The sequence below is a fragment of the Trichechus manatus genome, unplaced genomic scaffold (genome assembly GCF_000243295.1).
Source record: "Trichechus manatus latirostris isolate Lorelei unplaced genomic scaffold, TriManLat1.0 scaffold00172, whole genome shotgun sequence".
Taxonomy (NCBI): domain Eukaryota; kingdom Metazoa; phylum Chordata; class Mammalia; order Sirenia; family Trichechidae; genus Trichechus; species Trichechus manatus.
Window position 1 is genome coordinate 2,278,885 of NW_004444108.1, and position 25,526 is coordinate 2,304,410.

At 36.7% G+C, this 25,526-nt stretch overlaps 1 protein-coding gene across 3 annotated transcripts in view; it reads right to left on the minus strand.

Moving 5' to 3' along the window:
- Positions 1 to 25,526, minus strand: part of HMGCLL1 (3-hydroxy-3-methylglutaryl-CoA lyase like 1) — a 191,927-nt gene that overhangs the window by 56,356 nt on the left and 110,045 nt on the right. For 2 of the 3 annotated variants that reach the window (XM_012558534.1, XM_004386822.1), the window contains 2 exons: positions 10,532 to 10,595; positions 6,539 to 6,727 (listed from right to left, as the gene is read on the minus strand). In XM_012558534.1, the coding sequence (XP_012413988.1) occupies positions 6,539 to 6,727; positions 10,532 to 10,595 (253 nt within the window). The remainder of the gene's footprint in view (positions 1 to 6,538; positions 6,728 to 10,531; positions 10,596 to 25,526) is intronic. The other variant, XM_012558535.1, reaches the window with a different exon arrangement.

Genomic DNA, 25,526 nt, shown 5'->3' on the forward strand with positions numbered 1-25,526 from the left:
AAAAAAAAAAAAAAAAAAAGGTGTGAACATGTACTCCAATTTATCAGCCTTCTTTTCTCCACTAGGAAATGGGAACCTAAAAAAATATGAGGCTTTCTCAATATCATATTTTGTAGCTAGTAGAAAATCAGTGTCTTAGCATGACACTGGCTGAAAATCTTAAGTGAAAAATAAAAGGACCCACTGGAAGGATACTGGGGAGTTTCGAGAAAATGAAGCTAAAAGCACAACACTAGGCCTCATGGGAGTGAAGATTTTCCAGGGACCTATGGTCTCCATTTTCTTCACTCTCTCAGTTGATGATCTCTTGACTCTATTTCTCTGCTTACCTGCTCCCCAGGAATTCACCTCTGATCTACATAGTTTCTGTGTCCCAAGAAAGCTATTTTAACTATTTAATGTTTTGGGGATTTTCCTGGGTCCAACTAAAGGTAACAGAGATCAAAAGGTATAAATATAATTTCCTGTGCCTACCCCTTCAGCCCAGATAGTCAGTCAACTGTGTATTAAAGGAGCTGGTAAAATGGAAAAATAATTATAAAAAGACACAGTTGAAAACAATAAGAAACACAAACAAAATAAGTCTTCTGATGACAAATCCCGTGTTCTTTCTTCTTCACTTTTCTGCCTAAGAGACTTTTTTTTTAGTAGAACAAACTGATAATCAATTTTTAAGCTAATTGCCTATATGATCAGCATGGACGAAATGCTATGCGAGATACACAGCAGTATTTGGACATGGTTTCTCTCTTGGTGAGTCCCAAGTTTATATTCCAAGCATAATGCATTACATGAGGATTACACACTTTTATTTTTAGCACATTACAGTAGAAACTTATGTAAGTGTTGCTTTTCGATGTTAATTAACTGAAGGCCACTTTAATATGATCTAGTTATCAAGCTCAGAAGCAGCTTTTCCCAACTACCCATTAAATACCTGTGGACATACAGAAGTAGATGAAAATTACGACCCTGAAGATAAAAACTAATTGATTACTTGGTGCCAAAATCAGAGAAAAATTTATGTTAACTAAAAGGCTATTCCACCACCCATCTGTCAGTTTGTTGTCCTATAGTAGCTTGCATGTTACTCTGATGCTGGAAGCTACACCACCAGTATTTCAAATATCAGCAGGGGTCACCTATGGTAGATAGGTTTCATCGGAGCTTCTAGACTAAAACAGAATAGGAAGAAAGACCTGGCAATCTACTTCTGAAAGTTAGTCAAAGAAAATCCATGGATCACAACAGAATATTGTCTGTTTGATATAGCATTGGGAGATGAGCCTTCTAGGTTGGAAACAAAAGAAAAAAACCTGCTGCCTTTGAGACAATTCTTACTCATAGAAACCCCACGTGTTACAGAGTAGAACTGCGTCATAAAGTTTTCTTGGCTGTAGTCTTTATGGAAGCAGATCACCAGGCTCTTCCTCCCCAGCACCCCTGTGTGAGTTTGAATCATCAGTGTTTAGTTAGTAATGGAGTGCAAACTGTTTCCACCACCTAGGCACTCAGAATACACAGTGGCTGCAACAATGGACTCAAAAATACCAAGGATCGTGAAGACGGTGCATTTCGCTCTGCTGCACATGGAGTTGCCATTAGTTGGAGTTGAACTGTTGGCAGCTAACAACAACAAAAAGCTGTTAAAGGTAAATTACAGAAAACAAAATTATTCAGATGTGTACCCATTCTTCATCGATAGAAGCAATACAACCACTAGAAAATACATAATGTTACATTTTTCATCTTTCTCTCACTGACTACCGTGGCTCAAGAGCTCTGGTTATAAACACTTAAAAACTGGAGAGTGTCACACTTCTGCTATGCTTCTTTCCTGCTTTTTAAAAATGCTTCAGTGGTAACTTACACATCATCTCACCTTCCTGTAAGAATATTTTCTAACAGTTAATAATGTTAATATTTCAAAATGTTTCTGAAGTTAATAATGGTACTGCAAGAAAAACTATTTCATAATCAAAAAGCTTTTGTAAATACTAATTTATACTAAGTCAAACAGCTTTCTTGACTACAGTACTACTCAAAGCCTTTAACATATTAATCTACAACAGTGCCTGATAAAATAAATATCTATTGAATAAACGAATGATGCATTTTGTAAAATCTCTTTAGAGCCATCCATTTTCAGCTTCTTTGCCCATGTAATCCTCTTTTGTTTCTTTCTTGTATATCTATATATATTTACCTGCTTAATAGATGTTGAAGAAATGAATAATAGCTATTATAAGTATTTATAAAACAAATTTGTGATGCAATACTTTATGTATCTTGGCTCTAATCACAAGTAATCTGAATAAAAGTTATTATTGTTATTAGTATGAACAATCATATCAATAATGATTACAATAATAGTATTAATCCAGTACACTGTAACCAAGTCATTGTTCTAGAAACTTGACATCTCATTTCATGTCATTTTTGCAAAATCTGGGGAGGCGGGCATCATTACATCCATTCTACAGATAAGGAACTGAGAAACAGAGGCTCATCTGGCTATTGATGACAATTTTAAAAATTGTTTTTGAGATCCTCAGAACAAAATGCATGAAGATTGGTTGTTTATTTTAGGCATTTAAATGTAGTTTAGAGTCAATATAAAAAATGAATGCTTTTGATGTAAAAATTGGGTAAATAATTTGTTCTTCCTAAAAGGGAATAAAAAACATGGAAAACATTATGAGGAAAAGCACATCATCCAAAAGTATACTTAAGTTTAAGGGGAAAAAAAAAGGCGCACAAGATTTCTTCAGAAGAAGGCTAAATATTGCCTGTTCTGTTTTGTCTCTATGATACCAACTAACGTGAGACTGTTATTTGTGATACTAGATCTCATTTGTTTTGTTTTTACTCAGTTATGGAGCCCTGGTGATGCAGTGGTTAAGAGCTTGGCTGCTAACCAAAAGGTCAGCAGTTTGAATCCATCAGCTGCTCCCTGGAAACCCTATGGGGCAGTTCTACTCTGTCCTATAGGGTCGCTATGAGTCAGAATCGACTTGACGGCAATGGGTTCACCCAATTATAAAAACTCAAATCATCTCTGTGGAGAAAAACAGAGACTGAGCAATTGTCGAGCATCAAGTAGATTAAACTATTTGTTAACTGGTGTTTTGTCAAGTACTTGGGAATATGCAGAGAATGAAGCTCAATTTTCACATAAAAAATTAAGACAAGAATATTGAGCCACGTAAGTTTGTTCCATGACTAAAATTTTGTACATGTTGTCACCTCACTTTCAATCTCTTTTGATTTAGAGTGGTTCTAAACATCCTACACTTAAATCTACATTCTAAGAATAATTTCTCTATAGACAATCATAACTGATAACTATGAATTTTGGCCTCCCATACAATCATCTCTAGTCCTGTAAGTCATATGTTTAAGTAATAAAAACAAAATACAATAAAACCTGGGAGCCCGAGATCTTTCTATTACATGATTAGTATGTGCTTTCCAGACAGGGGGGAAGTTCCATTTATAACTCTCATTTGTTTCCTATCATTGTGGCCAAGTTTCCACTTATTACATGTCTCCTTGCCTTAATATTAACTTCCAGTTTGGAGCACTGTAAACTGTTTCCCCACCCCAAAATTAAAGCAAATGATATCCACTCCACATCCACCATCAATTTTATTAGAAGACACTTCAAAGGTTCTGTTTTAAATAATGAAGTATGACCACTGCTTCCTGAAGCCAAGGTTAACCATGTTCATAATGAAGCTGTATTTTCTATAATTTCCCTTCTATTTAAACACAGTAAGGTTTTTTCCAAGACACTTTTTCTCCTCCACTAGAGTTAAACCTGGATGTGTTGTTGGGAGGAAGTAAGAAGGATGAGAAGAGGACTCTGCTGGGTTCACTCTTACTTGGTACTGCACTTCATGCCCCTCACCGGTGAGTTCTTGCAAAGACAGTCCACCTACCACATTCAGCTGGCTTTATAAACACGGAAGTACTACAACATTTTAAGATTCCCACAGTGGTGCACGGTTTCAAGAGAGCAGTGGAGTATATTTCTTTCGTATGTCAACAATGGCTTACAGCCTATGAAGTCCATGACAGTGGATGGCAGAGAAGACAAAAAGCTCTACAACTCTTCAACATTTTTAGCTTCCTTAAGCAAATCCATGCTTTTTTGACCATCTCTGCAATTGTTCATTTATATTAGCCTCTCTGACTTCACATCATGTTGTTTATTATGCAAACCACTGTTAACCTCTTATCTACCTATCTACATTGTGGCTATAAATTTTGCTCTGGGGACGTATAGCACAAAGCTGGAAAGCATACTCCTGCAATCCCAGACTCCCTGCCTCCCTCTGTCCCCTTGCCTCTCATACATACACAGAGCTTGTGCACATAGAAAATACGATTACAGATGCTTATAGACAAATTTCCTACTATCTACCACAGAAGCTGCTGAAGAACAGAATATCTATTCCTCCCCAACATGCATACACACGCATGCACACACACACCCCGCAAATAGTTTTCAGTGGCTTGGGTTGAAGATGTTCTCCTTCAGAAAAGATTTGTATTCTTCCCCATCCCCTAATGATGCTATCATTTGAAAAAATGTATCTGCATGGACTTTCAAATTCTGAAGGCAATGTGAATTTGGACTCTGAACCCACATAAGGATCAACAAAAGGTTACGAACACAGGAAGCTGCATTTCTCCTCCACCCATAGTCAAGATTGTGCCAAATGAATATGCTTGGTATCTCCTTTTGTGGGGTGAAATTTCTGGTGGTTCACCCTCTCACTGAAGGTTGGTCTTTTGGGGTCCTGGCTTTATCCAGGTTCTCATCCATGCTCCGCATCTTTCTTGGACCCAAAGTTGTTGCTTGTCCCCCTTTATGGCTATGATGGGATGGGAAAATACCCTAGATGTCAGTTCTCACCTCTCTGAAGTAGAAACTGTGCATTCCCTAATTCAGCAAATTTTCTAAACTTTATTTTCTCCTCTCAATACATTATTCTTCTTTCAGTTCCTATGACATGATCCACCCTTCTCCCAAAGCCTTTTGCCAAAATATTGTTTCATCTGCTTGAACCATTTTACACACATCCCTCCTCACCCCACACACCAACTGTGGTTAGTTCCTTCTCATTCTTTAGATCTGATTTTAAATATTACCTCCTCAGACAGGCCTTCCTTTTAACTATTAAAATCACATTGGGGCATCTGCAATGTTTCACTTGCGGGCATTTTCAAGAGGTGACAGAGCCCTGAAGCAGAAGTCTGAGTTCCCAGATTGTGTACTATAGCTCTTCATCACAGAGAAATAAATTAACTAGCATTCATTACATAATAAAAATACACTATCCTAATAAAATATTATATTTCTCAAAGTGTTACCATATATAAGATCTATTCATACAGAAAAGAGAGAGAGAGAGAACACACTAGCTCTTCAGGAACTTGCTCCAGAAAGTTTAATAAGTTACAGTTGCAGCTGAACACAAACTCCTGAAGTGCTGCCTAGTTCTTTATTGTTTTAGAAACCAGGATACTTAGGGAAGGAAAATTGTAAAAATTCCCACACCCAAAAGAGCACGGGATATAACATTTTTTCTTCTTTCCGATTCAATACAACGTTCCTTGCCTGCTGCCAGAGGATAAGTAAGGATTTGTGCCCATATGTAACATAGTCAAAATAAGCCCTTGTGGGGCTTGATGTTCACATTGTCTTTTAACTTCAGCCAAGCAACTGTACACTTTAGGACTGTGACATTAAGCTTTACGTATTGATTTTCAGTCTCACCATAAAGTTTTCAGATAGTCTTATCTTTAGTTGTCAAAATCTTGGGTTCAAAGAACATCAAATTAAAGTTTTTTTGGCTGAGTTCAAGAAACTAACATTAATTTTAAAATAATACTCTTAAAATGCTATTGACCTCTTAAATAAATACATACAAAATAACTGAGTTGTCATTAGGTTTTAATAAATAATTGTTAATCCACCAACTTTCTAGATCTCTTAACTGTGATCACCTAATAGAATATACTTGATAAGAAACAGAGGTTATGTCACAAGTATGCCTGCCAACATCATGAAAACATCTTAAACAAAAGATTCTATACTTCAGCATTGTAACTTCTCATCATAGAGCACCAAATTACCAAATGGAGCATTAGTTACATGATTACAACAGAACACTATACCATTTTGTGCTCTGCATTCCTCAAAATGCCATCATATTTCAGTCTATTAAGTTATGTGGCTGAGAGCATATGGAAGTCGAAACAAACATAGCTTTGATGGTATTAATACTTTAAAAAGAACAAACTGACAGATTTTTCATATCAAATAAACAGTAATAAGAGACCTTGTTGCCCTAACAAACATGTGCATGTTACAAACATTTCCTGAGTGCCTGTCATATGGCAGGCACTGTTTAATCATCATGTTTATAACACTTTATAAACATTATCTCATTAAAGCTCTCAACAATGTTATATTAAAAATAAGGACACACACACACACACACACACACACACACAGAACAGAAAATACCTGAAGGGCTGTAAGGATATTTGCTAAGGCTTGTCCGTACGTGTCATGACAGTGAACAGCAAGTGCACCTGGTGGGATTTCTTTCATGACACTTTCCAACATTCTTTTCATGCTTCCTGGAGTTCCCACTCCAATTGTGTCTCCCAAAGAGATCTCATAACAGCCCATGCTATATAACCTCTTAGACACCTGTGGAGAAAGGTGGAGTTCTAGTAAAACAATGGGAATGAACGGACTCAAGCCCTGTCCTTCCTCAACAAACATCATGCAGAAGTAAAAATGACAACTAAGATCAGTTACATAAAACTTCCATATGTGGAAAACATATATTTTAGTTTTTGGTCCTTTTCTTTCCACATTATATCTTAAGCATTACATAAAACTTTCCATGACATTACTATGGTTATCTTCTCCCAATATTTAGGTTTATTTGAAAGCCATATATTCCTATATCTCTGTATGTGTTCAAAGATAAAATTATAAACTACAGTTTTAATTGTAGGAAGCTTACTTTTCTCAACACTTTAACTAAGCAGAAGCATGACAGATTTACTTTAGAAACAGTATTTCTAAGGGCATTAGCTCAGGGGTCAAGAGATATCAATACTAGTTTCAGTTCTGTCACTAGGTAGCTTTGCAATTAATTGGTAGAGTCACTGAATATTCTCGGCCTAATTTTTCTGGCTCATAGATGGATGCAGTTGTGCTAGATAAATTTTCAGGTCTTTTCAAGTGGAATGATTAACATTACTTCCAAAGAGTCACAGGAATTTGTGGGAAGGCAGCATGATATACTGACACTGACATGGGTTCTGGAATCAGATGGGCCTAGATTCCAATCTTATTTCCTGCCCATGCTAGTCATGTGATACTGGACAGAAGAGGATCTACTTAAGTCTCAGTCCCTAATATGTAAAATATGGACAACGCAACACTCATTTAGCATATATTCTAAGCTTTAATTCCTTGATCCAAAAAAAAAAAACAGGAAAATAATTATGATGTTAAAAATGACATGTGTTTGCTGTGAAAATGAACTAAGAATGTATAGAAATCACTTTATACAATGCTTGGTGTAAGTTCACTCACTTATTCATTCTTTCAACATGGATTTCTTCAGTGCCTATTTTATACCAGGCACTAGGCTAGGTGATGGGCTATAATGGGGGAACAGACACACAGCTCATTGTCACTAAGCCTGGAGTTAAATGGGGACAGACCTTAGTCAACTCACTCAGGAATGTGTAAATGCAAACTAAAATAAGAATTTTTAAAGAAAGGGAGAAGATTCTAAGAGCATATAACCAAGGAAATCTGCCTAGTTCTATCATGAAGGAAGGGCCTAAGTGATAACTCGAAGTAGATAGGCATTAACTTGTTCAAGAGGGTGTAAACAAAGGATATGAGAAAAGTGTTCCAGGTGGAATACCAAATGCAAAAAGTAGTGTGTTCCAAGCAGCTGAAATATAAAACGCAAAGAATGCCCATGAAATAAGTCATCCAATGAAAAGGATAGTGTGATGATAACAAAAATAAATAAAATAAAAAAGGGAGAGTGAAGCCAGATAAGGATGGAGAGGTAGGGAGGCATGGGGCAGCATGTGCAGAGTCTTACAAACCAAGTTTAGTACTTCGGTTAAGAATTTTATCATAAGAGTAATGGGAAATCATGATAGAATCTGAGGTGGTGATAATACAATCTGATTTGTTTCAGAAAGGCTCCTCTATCTGTGATATCAAAAATAGGGTGCAGGTACTCAGAAAGGATTATGTATTCCAGGTCAGGAGACTAGCATTTGATGGAAACATGTATAAAGAAACTATAATGCTTATTTGTCTCTAAACCAAATCCATTGCTGTTGAGTTGATTCTGACTCACAGTGACCTTAGAGGACACAGAAGAACTGCCCCATAGGGTTTCCAAGGAGCGGCTGGTGGCTTCAAACTGCCAGCCTTTTGGTTAGCAGCTGTAACTCTTAACCACTGCAACATTAAGTGCTGGAATTCTCTAATGGCCATGTAGACTGGACCTTCAAAGAAGACTGAGAAGCAGAAATTTAACAGGTTGGAAGAAAATCCTAATATGTGTGGTGTCAAAAGAATACAAATGATGGATACAAGGGTGTCGAGGAGGAAATGGTCATCAGCCCCAAATTCTGCTGAGTTCAAATAAGATGAGGGCTGAACATAATCTTGCATTTCTTGACCCAAGTGGTAAGAAGTAATTTTATAAAGATGGATTTCAGTGGAGTGAATGGCCTAGAAGTCATCTTGGAGTGTGATGAAGAGCTGGTGGCATAAGAGAAAATCGAAACTGTTACTGTTGACAGTTCTTTGAAGAAGTTTAGGGGTAGGAAGATGGAGATGGATAACTGACTGAATGCTGAATTAAGGAATACATTTTTTAGATGAAAGAGACATGAGCATGTTCAAGTGTCAAAAGAATGGATTCTGTTGAAAGGGAGCAGTTGTATGTACAGGAGAGAAAACGAGAGGAAGAGGTAGAGGCCTGAACAGAGTGAACAGCAAGTAGGAGTGTGAGTTGACCACAAAATGTAGTAGGATAGCACAGAAGGTCCATGATGATCGTGAATTTGTAATGCTTACAATTCGCCTGCCACATGACTCTCTTCAGCAGCACCTCATACCTCCTGGTGGAGGAATGAAGAGTCTGAGGACTTGTGTGGTTCATCTAAGGATGGCACGAGGCACAAGAAAGGCAAGCGGTTTGCTGTGTAGGAAGAGGTGGAACCAGGTTTTGCGCACTCTGACATTACACAGTTTTGGAAGTGTTCTATAAGAATATGTAATTGTGAACAGAAATTAATGACAGAATCTTGGAAGAGCCCCATGCAAGGGAAGAACTATAAAATTTAAGCTTCATTATTTCAGAGTATATCTGCCTCTATGGGTAAGAGTCTTGCTTAAATAATAAGCCATGGGATATCTCTCATTTAAAAATTCTGCAGTAAGTTTCAAAAGAGGAATGGCTTCAGGAAAACTGAAAGTTTATCCTGCCTAAATTTTGATTTTCTGATAATGCCATCTTCACCACTTTAGTACCACCAGTACCATATTACTACATTCATTACCTGTGCAACGTGCGTACTAACACACTTTATATATAAATGAGTTTCTGAGTTACTCTAATATAATCTCAAAGATATTTTGTATTCATTGGTATCAATTACCGTATTTTTTTGCAAAAAAGTGCTTTCTACTTTTGTTTGGCAATCGCTCCCCCTCCCAAGATATTTTTGTGAGTGCGCTATGCTGATTTTTTTTTTGTAACAACATGTAAAAAAATTGGTGTAGCAGTGCTTACAAAAATACCTTGTGGGAGGAGTGAGCAGCTGGCAAACAAACATAGAAGTTGTGCGTTATTTGTGTAAAACTACAGTAATAAACAAGAACAGGAAGTAGAAAATAGAATTTCTATAAGCAGGTTCTTGGCAACTAAAATCTATTGCTAAAAATTTCTCCAGAAAAATAGAACCTTGAAGCACAGCAGTACCATCCATAGGATCTCTAAGGAACAAAAACACTAAAGCAAAGTATATTCTGGTGTAAGCGTGGAAGTGTGCAGGAGAAAAACAAAGGTATGCCACCGAAGCAGCCAAAGTAAAGTTTAACTGTGCGTACACCAACCGTTCCAAAGTCTGACTGATAGTGGAAAGGGCACTCACTATGTTCTATCCACATTAAAAAACAAAAAAACAAAACAAAACCTGATGTTTTCAATGTCTTCACCTTTGAGCACCCAAATTACAAGACTCAATTGTTATTTAACTTAGGGCAGCAATAGCCTATGTAGAGCTCTTTAAAATGAAACTATTAAGTTCTCAAACAAGTCTTCAGGGATAGTCTCCCACAGCATGGTTCACCTTCGTCTTTCTCAAGTTGACGCAATAAATGGTAAGGAAACCAGCCCACTTTAAAAAATAATACACTTCATTTTACTATCAACCAGAAAACACCAGAGATGCATCTTACTTCTGTCACTTTTTGCGGCTTGATGTTTCCTTCATAGGGGCAGCCCAGGGCACAAGACACATACCTAAATTTAAAATACAGAGCCATATAAATATGCATCTAGTGGATAAGTCATATCTTAATTTCCATCTTTTTAAATGAAGAAATAGCCTAAAGAGCATCAAGAAAATTTACTTTACACTATGTGTTCATTATTATTTCATCCTCAGACAAGCCAAAACAATTTTCAATTGAACTCCTATTTTTATCTCTCTGATAATTACAATTTGATACATGTTATTTGATGGATGATAGGGATGAAATAACAGGTGTTTATATTGTGAGTTTGTTTATACTACACTCGTTGCTGTTGAGTCGATTCCGACTCATAGCAACCTTATAGGACAGAGTAGAACTGTCCCATAGGGTTTCCAAGGAGCGGCTGGTGGATTCCAACTGCCGACCTTTTGGGTAGCAGTCAAATGCTTAACAACTGCACCACCAGGGCCGCACATAGCAACGTAATAATATTTAAAATGTAGAATACCAGTAAAATGCATAGTTTATTTAACTAATTATGTGCATTCAACAGTTAAGTATCCAGGTCTTTGGAATCATATAGACAGTATGTAGATGACAAACTGAATTTCTCTCTTTACTCCCATCTGGATGTTTTGGCCTCATTTAGATACAGTCATTAATCACCCCCCAAAACTCCTAGAACTGGCCACAACCTCAGAGTTCATCTTGTTTATCTCTCATGGGTATATCTAAATCATTCCAAACAGAAAAGTGTCTAGTCTGTGTTTTAAGTGCTCCAAATAAAGATATTCTGCAAGCTTCTTCAGCAATTCACTCTTATATAAAAAGTCAAACCTTTTTTTGCAAGGACAATGATCCATTGCCATCTTAAATTATTAAGCTTTAGGAAAAGCCTGTTTCAGCTATTTTCAGTTCAACACCAATCCAATTTCTTTTAAACTTTCCTCAGAGATTTTGCGATACTTGTATTAAAATAATGCATCATTTCTCTGATGTTGTCGGGAATGAGGCAATCCACATGAGGGAGCAAGGAGTGGTGGGGAATAAGGCCAGAGTCTAGTTCTTTGGGCCAGAATATAAAAGACTTTAGATATCAAGGCCCTTGAATGTCATGCCAAGAAGTCTGGACTTTGAGACCACATTAATTTGGGGGGGGACTCAAAATTATTAGATAAGGTAGTGACAAGAATAGATTTGATTTCCATAAATATAATTCTTTGGACTCTGGAAATGGTTGCCAGAGGACGGATGAAGGCAAAAGTAAGAGACAAGATAATACCATATTTCTTGGATTCTAAGATGCTATTGATTTGGAAATACACTATGAATTTCATAACAGATTTCAGGGTAAAAATTAAATATATAGTCAATGATTCAATATATATATCATTGATTCTAAGATGTAACATAATTTCAGAAGTATTAAATGTGAATAAAAGTTATATTTTGGGATTAAAATAAATTAAGAAATTCTATAATTCAGGCAAGTGGTTATGAGGACAGGGATGTAGGGAAGGAGGAAAGAGAACAAATTTAAGGAACATCTGACAATTATGCTGCACAGAAAACTCATACCTCCTTCCTGCCAATTACTATAATTTAAGTTTATTTTGTGGTTCTTCTAACAATGGCATCTGTCTTTAGGATAATCTGTCCAAATTTAATCCAGAGATGTGAGAAAGAAATGTTCCTGTGCTAATGTAACACTTTAGAAAGGCTAGGAAAGGGCAAGTATTCTCAATTCAGATAAAATAGTATATATTTGTTATGAGCCCAAAACATCTAGATAAGAATAAAGAGAAAATCCCAGCCATCCATTCATATTTCTCCTCTAAACGTGGCAAACAAAAGCCAATCGAAACAAGCAAGGAAACCTCTTCTGCATTCTCAACTTCTTACTTGGTGAGAACTACCCCCTATTGTTATAAGACTTAGTGTCCCTGCTTGCATTTTCATTTAATCAAGTTTACCCTCTAGTGACCTGTGGCCTCTCAGGTCTTTACACTGTTTTGCATTTTATCTTCATATTTTCTTCTACAGGCTTGTGAGTCGACACCTGTTTGGACTATTCACACAAGGAGCTACTTGCTCTAAAATGAATGTAATGGTTCTCAATTATGTTTCCCTAACTGTAATTTAAGACTGTAAAGGGCAGGTTGGCAAACTAAGGCCCATAGGCCAAATCTGGCCCATCATCTGCTTTTGTAAATAAGGTTCTACTGGAACACAACCATGCCAATTTGCTTACATATTATCTATGGCTGCTTCAGCACCACAAATCAGAGGTGGAATAACCAGTAAGCAATGTATGCACATGCTTACAGTAAGCCAAGTATGCATGGGCTTACTTGTGTTTACTTACTAATCTGCAGTGTCTAATTTCACATGGGTTTCACCACATCTTTGTAAGTGTGCACTGCAGATTAGTAAGCAAGCACAAGTAAACTCGTGCGTACCTTGCCTATTGGGTAATCCATCCCTGACCATAACCACAGAGTTGAGTAGTGTGACAGAGATCATCTCGCCTGGAAAACCTAAAATATTTACTAACTGGCCCTTTACAGAAGAAGTTTGCTGACCCCCGCTCTAAAGTGAAGATTCTTTCCTCAAGTGTGAAAAGGCCTTCATGGTCAATCAGAAAGAGGTCGACCCGCTGCTTTGACGAGTGGCTAAAGTCAGTTTCTGAACATCTGCTCTTCTCTAACAATCTATTACAGTAGTTTTCAACCTTGGCTGCACAGAATCACCTAGGGAACTTAAAAAATAATCTGGATGCTGAAGACACACTCCAGAAGAATTAAATCAGAAGATATGGAATTCAACCATCAATATTTTAAAATATTTTTTAAAGTTACATTATGATGCCAAGGTTGCAAACCATTCAACTATTAGCAACACTGCCTCACTTGGATTGCTATATTGACTCCCTGTGTAAAAAGTGACATTACACACACTGGCCTGGTAATATCTAACCTCATGAATCTACAAGCTGCTATTCAACAACATTTTTATTCATCTTAGATTGCCTGGTGTAATTAAACTTTTCACAGGCCTATTCCAAATTATTATTAATGTGCTAAATCCTCTAGCCCCAATCTCTCAATTTCTTTTTACATCCCACTCATACCTTACTTCTGGTTCAAAGTCCTTTTTACTAAACTACATCCTTTAGTAGTTCTTTCAGGAAGGGCCAATTTTGCAAACTATTTTGTTAGCAAATGGTTTTATTTCATGGTCATTCTTGAATGTTAGTTTATTAGATTATTAGTTATTTTTTCTAAGCATTTTGAATATACTATTTCACTGTCTTCTGGCCCTAGTTGTTGCTGATGAAAATATTGCTGTCAGTCAAATTACAGTCTTTCTCTAGTTGTTTTTAGGACTATCTGCATCTAAGACTCTGTCATTTTACCATGACGTATCTCAGGATTCATTATAGGTCAATCTTTAACATTCATGCATTTCTTCATTTCTTCAAAATTCTTGAGGTATCGGCTCTTCAAATATATTTCTTACATCTACTTTCTCTGTTTTTTCCTTCTGGAAATCCCGTTAGGAATTCTCTCTTAATCTCGCTTTCAAATGTTCTATTACTTTATGTCTCTGAGTTTCATTCTTGTAATTCCTCAAATCCAACTTTCTTTCCTCAGTTGTATGTAATCTGCTGTTCAATGCACTGGTTCATTGTTAATTTTAATGAATACATTTTTATGTCTATAAATAATATTTGTTTCTTTTTTCAAACACTCATTCTTTTTTCATGAAGACTCATTTTATTATGTTCTTTTGCCTCTATAAACATTTTAAGTGCTTATTTTGCAATTTTTTAAAAGATTGTTCTATTGTCTTCTGTTCAGCTAAAGTTGTGTTTTGTTTTGCTTTTTGCTGTTTTTCTCTTAGGGTACTCTGTTTTCAAATGTAGTTTATAATTTATATTACGCATTCTTTTTCATGGTGATTTTACTTTCTGTAGGAGTTCTATGAGAGTCCTGGATTATTTAAATGCCTCTACAAAGGTGATTTGATTGCCTTTTGTCCTTGCCCTAGGGATTTTACCAGTTTCTTGACAAATTTCTACCTTAATTTCTCCTTTTGCGTTTGCACAATACTCATGTGTCATAAATCCACAACCCATAACTATGTTTGGCACAGGTCCAGTGACTTTGCACTGGCAGGAAGGTATTCCAGACTCCATGAAATACTCTGTTCCAAATCCACGCCTTAGGAGAGCATGTATATTTTCCCACAAGGACATTAAAATCCCATTTCCAAGCCTCTAGGGGATTATATCTGGGTTAGAAAACCCCATGTGCCATTGTGGCATTACCTTGTATGCTTACCTCTTTTTCTTTTATGACACCTGGTAACTTTCCTTTCTTTCATGAGCTTACCTATATGTTTTTCAAATTGTTATGTTTATGTGTTTATAATAGGCAGCCAAGTCCCCCATAGTCCCTCTTCATGCACATTACAAATTGATTACTTGACCCATTCACATGGTATTTTAAGCTTATTATGTCCAAAAAATTGCTCATAATTTTTTCTCTTGCACAAACTTGTTTTCCCTGTGTTTGCCATTTTTTTATGCTATAGTCATTCTCAGAATTAGTCCTGCTAAAACGCTTGAAGGTAATCTTGAGAACCAAATCAACAACCAAGGCTGGCTGATCCTTCCCCTCTAGTTTTGTGTTGTGCACCTTCTGCCAATGCCAGCCCAAGTATACAGAGAAGACCCTGAGTACTCTCTCCAGGACAGATACCTCCTAACTGCTCTCTGTACCCCTAGTCTCACATCACTCAAATTTACTCTAATTTCTGATGTCAAAATAATCTTCCTAGAGCTTTGATTTGATTACACCCTTTTCCACTTTGAAAATCCTTCATGGCTTGCCATTGTCCATGGAATACACTTGGTTTTCAAGTATTGTAAATTGTGAAACTTAAATCTAACTTTCTACCACTTTTCCACTAGCCAGTTGCCACTGAGTCAACTCCTACTCATGGTGACCCCATGTGTGTCAGAGTAGACCTGTGTTCTATATGGTTTTCAGTGGCTGATTTTTAGAAGTATATCACCAAGACCTTTCTTCCAAGGTGCCTCTGGGTCACCTCAAATTGCTACCCTTCCTTAGTAGCCAAACATTTTCACCATTTGCACCACCCAGAGACTCCCCTCTTCCACTGCATAACCTCAAAAACCCTATATTCTAATCAAAGTGAACCTCTTTCTGTTACCCAAACATGCCTTGAGATTTCTCTTCCCTATGACTTTGCTCCTTGTACATTCCCTGTCCTGCCTAAAAAGGCAATTATTTCTCATTATGTTTCCACATAATGACTTCATTTTATTGACACTTTCTCCACAAGACTTCCCCAAATCACCCCAGAGGAATTTAATATAGTAGTATTTTAAACTTGAATGGTATTTATCTGTATCTCTCTTACTGTACTTACCCTTTTTGAAAATATAATAATTTCTGTGCCTACTTCATTTTCCCAGTCTGTTGGAAATTCTTTGAAGTTATGGCTGCTTTTTCATTTTCATACTCACATACTATCACAAGGCATTGCATTAGATAAAACAAGTACTCAATATTTCTTGAATTAATAAATTCATTATAATATCATTTTTACCTTCTGAATAATTTTCTATGAAATTCCTAATCTTTACAATAATGTACAGCTAGAGTCAGGTTATTTATGATCTAAACCCTGTAGCCAGAAATGATAGCACATATTTGGAAAATAATAGCTTGGAATCCAATTTTTAAACATTGTTTATAATGAAAAGGTAATGAAGGAATCACCAACAATATTGTAGCTAATCTTGTTAAAATCAACAAAAAGGACCATGTTACAATAAATCCTGTAGATAGATATCTGAATTGTTTTATTTTTATCTGTACTCTTTGAGCCATTTATCAGTTTTGCATAAAACACGCTCAAAGATAAAACAGAGACATTCAAGTCATTAACAATCTTACCTAGTAGTACAGGATCATGAAAAAACACCTAACACACCAAAGCCTACCTTCCCACAATTATCCCTTGTCCCCCAATCTCCCACAAAATGAAACACAAAGGACAAGTACAAGCCATGCACACATGTTTTGGAGTGGACAGTTAACTACTGCTTATTCTCAGAAGAGAAAAACAATGCCAGGAATAATGAAATGACATGTAGTGTCAATTAAAGGTAATGAAGGAATTTAAATATAGGAGCTGAGTTTATGTACTCATGCAGAATACACCAGTCTATAAGCAATACAAGATAGCACTCTATTATTAATAAGCCAATCAAAAATAATTTTTGAGTTAATAGAATGCATTTATCACTGTGGATGACATGAGAAATAAACACCGTTTTTTTATTTCAAGACGCAATTCTGCTCAGATTCTCCTTTTGCTCTAGAATGCTTGGCTGCCTTTTTGTTTCATAAGCCTACTATTAGATTACCGAATATTTAAAATATCTTCTCCATAAATTGTGAGCTGTAAATAAATATGTGTAAAGTTTAGAAAATAATTTTCATGTAACAGATGATGTATAATTTTCAGGTATAAATTTAATGTATAATTTTCATGTAAAAGATATACCTTGATTTACATACTAGCATTATTCCAAAAGCTGTGTGTACATGTGAGGTGGTAGAAAAATAGATTTAGTCTGAAACATATTAAGAATAATGGTCATATAAAAAACTTTCAAATCCTTTTTACAAAGCAAAATAAAAAAAACTTCACCCTCGTTTGTCTTTTATGTACATGAAATTTATGCTGTGTAGGTTTGTCTAAAGTACACCTTGTCACCAAGATGTCACCTAGTCAATCTGCTTGGCTACTGATGAAGTTAAATATTAAGCCTTGTATTCAGGTTAGAATATATTAAAGCTTTGTTTGAAAGGAAATTTTATAATCTTCTTCAGCAGTCCATCCTTGGAGAAGGTGGTGCATAAAACATTTAATAATATGCTGTGCTAGGCATTTGCCTAAATTACTGTCATCTGTACAATGAACACATTTTACAAATGACAAACCTGAAGCTTAGGTAAATTAAAAGGTTACACAACACAAGTAAATTGCTGAACCAGGCTAAAAATTAAATCTGTCCTACATCTTGAAGACCATGTACTTTCCACTGCATCAAATTAGATGGTTACTTTATGTCAATCTCAGATCCCCACTCTAAATGCAAGCTCAAGTCCAGGGAAATAAGTCAAGCTAGATATACAGACTGGTTACAGATTGGTTTTTAAATTACCTTTACCTATATCTAATTTCTGTTCACCCCTTTTGAAATATGCTGTTATGCATTGAATTGAAATCCTGGCCCTTGTATCTGTAAATATGATCCTATTTGGAAATGAGTTTTTTGTTATGCTAATTAAGCCATACCAGTGCAGGATGAGTTCTAAATATAATCAGTTCTGAGTTTTAAAATGAGCAGTATGAACAGAGATATACAAGAGGGGAAGACAGAAGCCATGTGAGGATTGTCTACAAGCCAAGGAACCAAGCAACACCAGTGACTACCACAAAGAAGGATTCAACAAGGCTGGGACCTGATTTGGACTCTTAGCTTCCAGAACTGTGCGAAAATAAATTTCTGTTCTTTAAAGCCACCCTCTTATGGTATGTGTGTTACAGCAGCACTAGGTAACTAAGACACATGCTATACTTTTCTGTTCTGTTTGCATTTCCACTCTTCTTGATCAACGGTCTTATTTGTACCTTTATGCTTTTGCTTCCTAAAATGATGCATCCTTGAGCTAATTTTCAATTAACTGGCCTTAGTCTGACCCACAGCAATCTAGGAAGCGCATTAGCACCACTCGTATTTGTAAACTTCCCATGAAGACAATCCAGATTGGGCCTGCCATAAAAGACTCCCCTCTATCACCAACTAGACCCAACTCAATTTCTAGAACAGCTCCCGAAGATTTGGCCCAGATACCTCAGATAATGTTTGAGGTTCAGCTTATGCTGAATTATCATGTTTGATCTTCAGAAGAGATTTATGAAATGGTCTTTCTTTTTAAATAGCCTAACTGTATACAGAATATTTTTCTTTTATTCACCAAATTAGATCAATATAGCTCAAGAGACCTTTCTTCATGGTTGTGTATTTCCTGGCTTTTGACCATCTCTCTAAATAAACCAAAAAAAAAAAAAGAAACAAACCCCACTGCCGTTGAGTGGATTCTGACTCATAGCAACCCTACAGGACAGAGTAGAACTGCCACATGGGTTTCCAAGGAGCAGCTGGTGGATTTGAACTGCCGACCTTTTGGTTAGCAGCCGAGCTCTTAACCACTGTGCCACCAGGGCCCCTCTCTATTAATTGCCAGACTCAAATTTTTAACGATCCTCTTAAATTTTAAAGACCTGAAACTTACATCACTGGGCAGTTTGCTCTCCTATATTCATTGAGCAGACATCTCATTACTACATGGTTCCCATATATTACATTTCATTTTGTAAGTCTGAATAGCATACCTCTTTTCAAAAAAGAAAATTACCATAAATCAAAGCATCCATATTAAATTCAGCTTCTAATCTCGCCTTTTGTGATCTGGCTTTAACACTTAAATACCTCTATATTTTCTTGGCCAAGTGTAAAAATGGCATGGTGGCATCAGAAGTCCTCTAACTTCACAAGGGAGAGAGAGAATCACCATCAACATCAGTCCGAGTCTGATTCCTATGAGGTGGAGGTCAGACACACCTCCTCTCTCCAACCTTTTTACCAATTCGGACACCAGCCGACCCTCCTGCGGCACTCTATACTTCTCTGCTGGGTTCGATAATTTGTTGCAATGGCCACACAGAACTCACAGACCATACTCACAGTTATGGGGTTTATTAGGGAAGGAACAGGTTACAATTCAGGATCAGGAGTGACTTAGGATAAAATCCTTCCATCTGGACAGCCTCTTCTCAGCCGTGCCAGCAGGCAAGCCTCTTTCTGGCCCTCAGCCTCTCAGCCCCTCTGCCTGGCCTCTACCCTGCTTGGGCAAGTGTTACAAAGCTCTTCAGCTCCACCAATAAGTGCCCAGGGGCATCCCACTCTGCCAGTAAGCCTCTTCCCTGGAAGGCACTCAGCTCTCTTGCTCTGTCAGTTGGCATGCCCACTGTGTAGTCACCTTGCTCTACGGACCAGGAAGCCCACTGTGCTGTTTCACACCAGTATCCTGGTTCTGTTACTGCTGTTTATCTGCTGCTGCTTCTCATCATCTTTCGCTGTCTCTCACGTTACAGCTCTCGCTCTCTCTCTCTCTCTCTCTCTCTGTCTCCTGAGTCTAGGAGGTTGTCAACGCAGGGACGCCAGATCTTAAGGACACGCTCCACTCCCATCTCTTCTTCTTTGTGGTAGGGAGGTCCCCTCTATGCTCTGGGATTGGCCCTTTTTTAAGCCTAGAGGGATGGCAAAACTAACCAATCCCCTCGTTAGGATTCCACATACCTTTTTTGCATGATCCCACCCCCAGGGGTGCCATGCACTTTATTTACATTATTAGCAAGCTGTCCAATCCCTTTGGTCCCACCAAATAATTTCATGGTCCCACCAAATAATTTGGTGGGAGTTACGAGACCATGGTGAGAAAGGCCATATAAAAGTGATCCATTACACCAAACCAAGCCACTCAAAATGTCCAGCTTCCAGTTAATTCATCTGTAGAGTGGACTGATGCCTCCAAAGTGAGAAAAGCAGAGAACTAGCCACATGAGATGATTGGGGAAAGGAGGATTCTAGAGATCAGTGATTTTGGGAAACCCAGATAACACGGCCCTCCTCTAGCCCTAGTTCAAAGAAGTCCTACATTTAGAGAACCTGCTTACCCTTATTTAATACAGATGTCTGCAATCTTTTTGAATGTGAACTCTCCCGTCACCACCATTTTTTTTAATTTTAATGTAACACCACTGAACATGCTGAGTAACACTTTGGGAAAATCTGGGTAGATATTTTCTAAGGTAAAACTCAGAGCTTGCTTCATCTCAGTCCCTAAGTTTTCTCTTGAATACATTTTTGATTCACTGCTGAAGTAATTTATAAATGGCCAATACTAAGTATTCTTTCTATTAAATTATCATGAAAAAATTAAATAAGATTAAGCATAAGTTTACATATCGCTTCAGTATTTCTGAACTTGATTCAGAGTGCTTCCCCTGCATACTCTTTATGCTCTGATTTCATATATGAGTAGTGTATTTAAATAAAATTAATTCATAAGCACTTTTTGTGAATTAAAGGTTATTTAAATCTTCATTTGAAAATAAAAAAAAGTTTTACCTCACCAATTAAAAACTTCTAATATCCATTCTATTTCTTATTATGCACAAATCTTTTTACATTCTTCTTAAATTCACTTTTTATTACATATTTGTTTTTCTCTGGCATTGTATAAAATATGAATTACAAGAAAAAACATGCTGAAATTTTTTTTTTAATTATTATAAGTGTCCATATGCACTAAGAACATACACTGTTCAACCAAAAGCTGTGTTGAACTCATTTCACACCTTAGGAACACCATTAAATGTACTGCAGTTACTTATATAAATCACATGTCTTACCCAGGTAGGGCAGGATAGAGCAGGAAAAAAAAAAGCATCTTAAACAGTCTTGTTGCTAATTTCATGTGAAATGACAAAACACATTCTTTCCACCAAAGCTCTAGTGAAGGCTATTTAGACGACTGCATAAACACAGCTTACACATATTAACCACTGCTGGGTATATGTTATTCTGGCACATGTCATGGCTGGAATAATATGTAAGGCTTAAAAAAAGTATCAACCCTCAAATAAACCATATGTATGGAAAGAAAATAGCTTTCACAGATGTCTCATTTTTTGAGTATTATGTACCATATTTTGGTAAATGATGACTTGAATTGCTCTCCAGGCCAACATACGTGTCTGTATAACAATACAAGTCAGAAAGGAACTTAAGTAAGAAGCTGCCCACTTAAAGATGGTGCCATATATGCAAATGGATTCTGTAGGGGCAGATCATCAGTAGAAATTATTTGATATATCCATCATGAGAAACCCTGCCTGCTAGTCACTGTGTATTAAAAATTGGAGCCCTAAATAAGGCTGTTCATTATCTCACTTAATAAGACTGCTACTCCCTTCAGGGTCAGGGCCAGAACCCATAATGACATTCTGCATTAGAGAGGAAACACAAAATCAGTGCAACATGACCTAGACAGGCTGGCTAACTCAGCAAGCAGGCTGAAAGTTTTTGACTAAATACACTGAGTTATAAATCACGTCTCCAAGTGAAAATCATCTCTCAAGTGAAAGATGGCCATTTGAAGGGGAAGAAGGTGCCCTTACTTCATGGTATTTACAATGATTTCCGTTTTAAAGGCTGCAAATGATAAGAGTTAGGCAACCAGGCAAACAAAAATAATTAAGCACAGGAAGAAATTTCCTAACATTGAGGATCTTTAACCAAAGAAATCATTCACTAACGGGTGATGCAATCTCTTTTGGAAGCCTTAAAATCAGATTGGATTTTCATTGGTTTTGGACAAAAAGTAGGTGGTAAGGGTGACAGTAAATGAAGAAACAGGTAAAATGTGCACTCTAATTTTTTTCTGGCTCTTTGAATCTCTGACTTCTAGCATTTCCTAAACATAAAGAAATACTAATCAAATTTTACAAAGAAGTTACAACTAAAGTAAAACATAATCATATCCTACAACTGCCTTTGGCTTTCTGTTTCTAAAAGTCATCTATGATTGTCTAATTTAGTTTAATTACTAATTTGCCTTTTACTCCTTGTTCTACTTATTCTGCATCTTTACTTTTTTTCTGGGAATTTTAGAAGACATTAAGGGGCTTTGGCTCACAATTAAGTATTTTTGCATTTTATATTTTTTCTTGTAAAAAATGGATGAGTAATTTCATTTGACTTCTTGGAAAAATATTAAAAACACATTACTTTCAACTTTCAGTATACTCAGTCTTTCAGGAGGTTAATTATGAGTCAAATTATTCTAACCCTAAAGGTATAAACTCTAAGATATAATTATGCAAAAGATGCTTTCATGGTTTATGCATGGTTTATACCTGCTGACCTTGCAATTTTATAGTATCTATTTATAAGTATTTTAACAACAAAATTAATAATGCCATATTAGTGACACTTCCCTTTTAAAATTAATAATTCCACAAAGAGAGTATGTGTGTGACTCATGTCACTTCATTAAAGAGAAGCTGATATTCATCTAGACAAAACTATAAATCCTGAATATCTTATTTGACATATTAGGGTACTACTCCATATCTAGAGGCATTTAATTTTTAAAAGGGTCTTGAAAAGCCAATAGGAATTTTTTTCAATAAACGCCACTGATAAGAGGATAGGAAATAATTACATTTATCACATACTTTCATTTTTCTTTGCCTTCTTAATGTTTCTAACTTAGGGAGATGCTAAAAAAAAAAAAAAAACCTAGATTTTTTTCCTCAGAAGTCACATGAATTAACACTTTAAAGAATTAAGTCCAAAACGTAGACATTTCATTGTTCATTCACATGTAGTGTACATACAGCAGTAGTTAGCTGACTCTGGAGTTTATGTCATGGATTTGGCATGGTATCTTTTCAGAATGTGTCCCAGATGTTACATAAAGTTCTGAGCAGGTATGTAAAATGTGTACACGTGTGTGTGTGTGTGTGTGTGTGTGTGTGTGCGCGCGCGTGCTGGGTAAGGGGGGAAAATCAAACAATAGCTTTCATAACTCTAATAAAAGCTACTATTTAAACCCTATGAATGTTTACTATTTTTTATAAAGATTTAAATGGTTTTAGTGAGCATTTATAAAATGTATACAGCCTTATGGCCTTTAAATCTGACAGCTGACGACATAAATTTTTCTAGATGATGATCAAGTATATGTTGATGCAGCTGTTGCCATAGTAAGCCATGCTGAGGCATCTACTATAATAGTTCAGCATGGATTTTTCTTTATATGAGTACCAAAGGCCTATGACTTATAATAATGAGTACCTAAAATCTAAATTGCCAGGAAAAATGAAAATATAATTAAAAGTCTGCAAAAATGTGGGGGAAGAAGAGGATAATTTTCAAATGTACAAATAGTGAACTCACATACTGAAAGACGTAATTCTAAAATGAACAGTGCTTTAGAAAATTAAGGAATTGTGCTCCAAATGAACAGAACCCACATGGGAAAAAATACATGTGTACATATTATAAATCACTAATAAAGCCCCCATTGTACTTTGAAGATTTCATTTTTCTGTGGGTCACTTCTTGTTCATTTTGCACATATACATTACAGTCTTCTGATCAAAGACCGGAGAACTATTTAAGTTGCAGCACGGCTAGAAATTGTTTCTCTATTGGTGGAGCCTTATTAATGGTTCAACAATAAATGTTGAAAAGGATTTAGAATTTCTATTTGCTCTACTGGCAGTTTCTGGGTGGGGTGGTGCAAACTGTTAATGCACTCGACTGCTAACCTAAGAGTTGGAGGTTTGAGTACACCCAGAGGCACCTCAGAAGAAAGGCCTAGTGATCTACTTCCAAAAAATCAGCCACTGAAAACCCAACGAACACAGTCCTACCTTTTTTTGGTACTTTTTTTTCCGGTTTAGCAACATTTTTATTTTTGCAACTTCGGATAGGTGAACTATTGTACTTCACTGAGTCGTCATGGATATTTCTTGTCTTCTAAGTCAAGCTGAAGCATCCTTCTATGTAATTCAACACCACTGCTATTTCCCTGTTAACTGTCCATGTCTTTCTCTTATGTTTCTGTTGAGTTGTTGCTCTTTTCTTATTTTTTTTTAATTTATTGTGCTTTAGGTGAAAGTTTACAGAGCAAATTAGTTTCTCATTAAACAATCAATACACAAATTGTTTTGTGACATTGGATACCAATGCTGTGACGTGTCAACACTCTTCCCTTCTCAACTTTGGGTTCCTCATTTCTATTCGTCGAGCTTTCCTGTCCCTTCTTGCCTTCTCATCCTTGACCTTGGGCTACTGTACCCACTTGTTCTCATATATATGGATGAACTGTGTGTGTTATTGTTTGTTTTATTGGCCTGTCTAATCTTTGGCTGAAAGGTGAACCTCAGGAGTGACTTCAGTATTGAGTTAAAAGGGTGTTTACAGGCTATACTCTCAGGGTTTCTCCAGTCTCTGTCGGACTAGCAAGTCTGGTCTTTTTCTTTTTTGTGAGTTTGAATTTTGTTCTACATTTTTCTCCAGCTCTGTCCGGAACCTCTATTGTGATCCCTGTCAGAGCAGTTGTTGGTGATAGGCGGGTACTATCTAGTTGTGATAAACTCAGTCTGGTGGGGGCTGTGGTAGTTGTGGTCCATTAGTCCTGTGGACTAATCTTTCCCTTGTGTCTATGGCTTTCTTCATTCTCCCTTGCTCCAGGTGGGATGGGACCAATAGATGTATCTTAGATGGCCACTCACAAGCTTTTAAGACCCTAGACGCTACTCACCAAAGTAGGATGTAGAACATTTTCTTTACAAACTATGCTATGCCAATTAAGCTAGATGTCCCCCAAGACCATGGTCCCCAGCCCTAAGCTCAGTAACTCAGTCCCTCAGGGACTTTACATGTGTCTATGAAGCTTCTATGACTTTGCCTTTGTCAAATTGTGCTGTTTTCCTCCTACTCTTGACACACATGTGGTCATCATGAGTTAGAATCAACTCAACAGAAACTGGTTTGGTTGATTAGATCTGTTAAAATAACTTTTCTATTTTATAGAGAGGGCTAACCTGTTTACTCATTGCTGTCGAGTTGATTCCAACCCATAGAGAAGGCTAAGATGATTTTAAAAAAAGAGGGAGAGAGCGAGCCCTGGTGGTGCAATGGCTAATTGCTAGGCTGCTAACGAAAGGCTGGCAGTTTGTACCTACCCAGCCACTCTGAGGGAGAAAGATCTGGTGATCTGCTCCTGTAAAAACT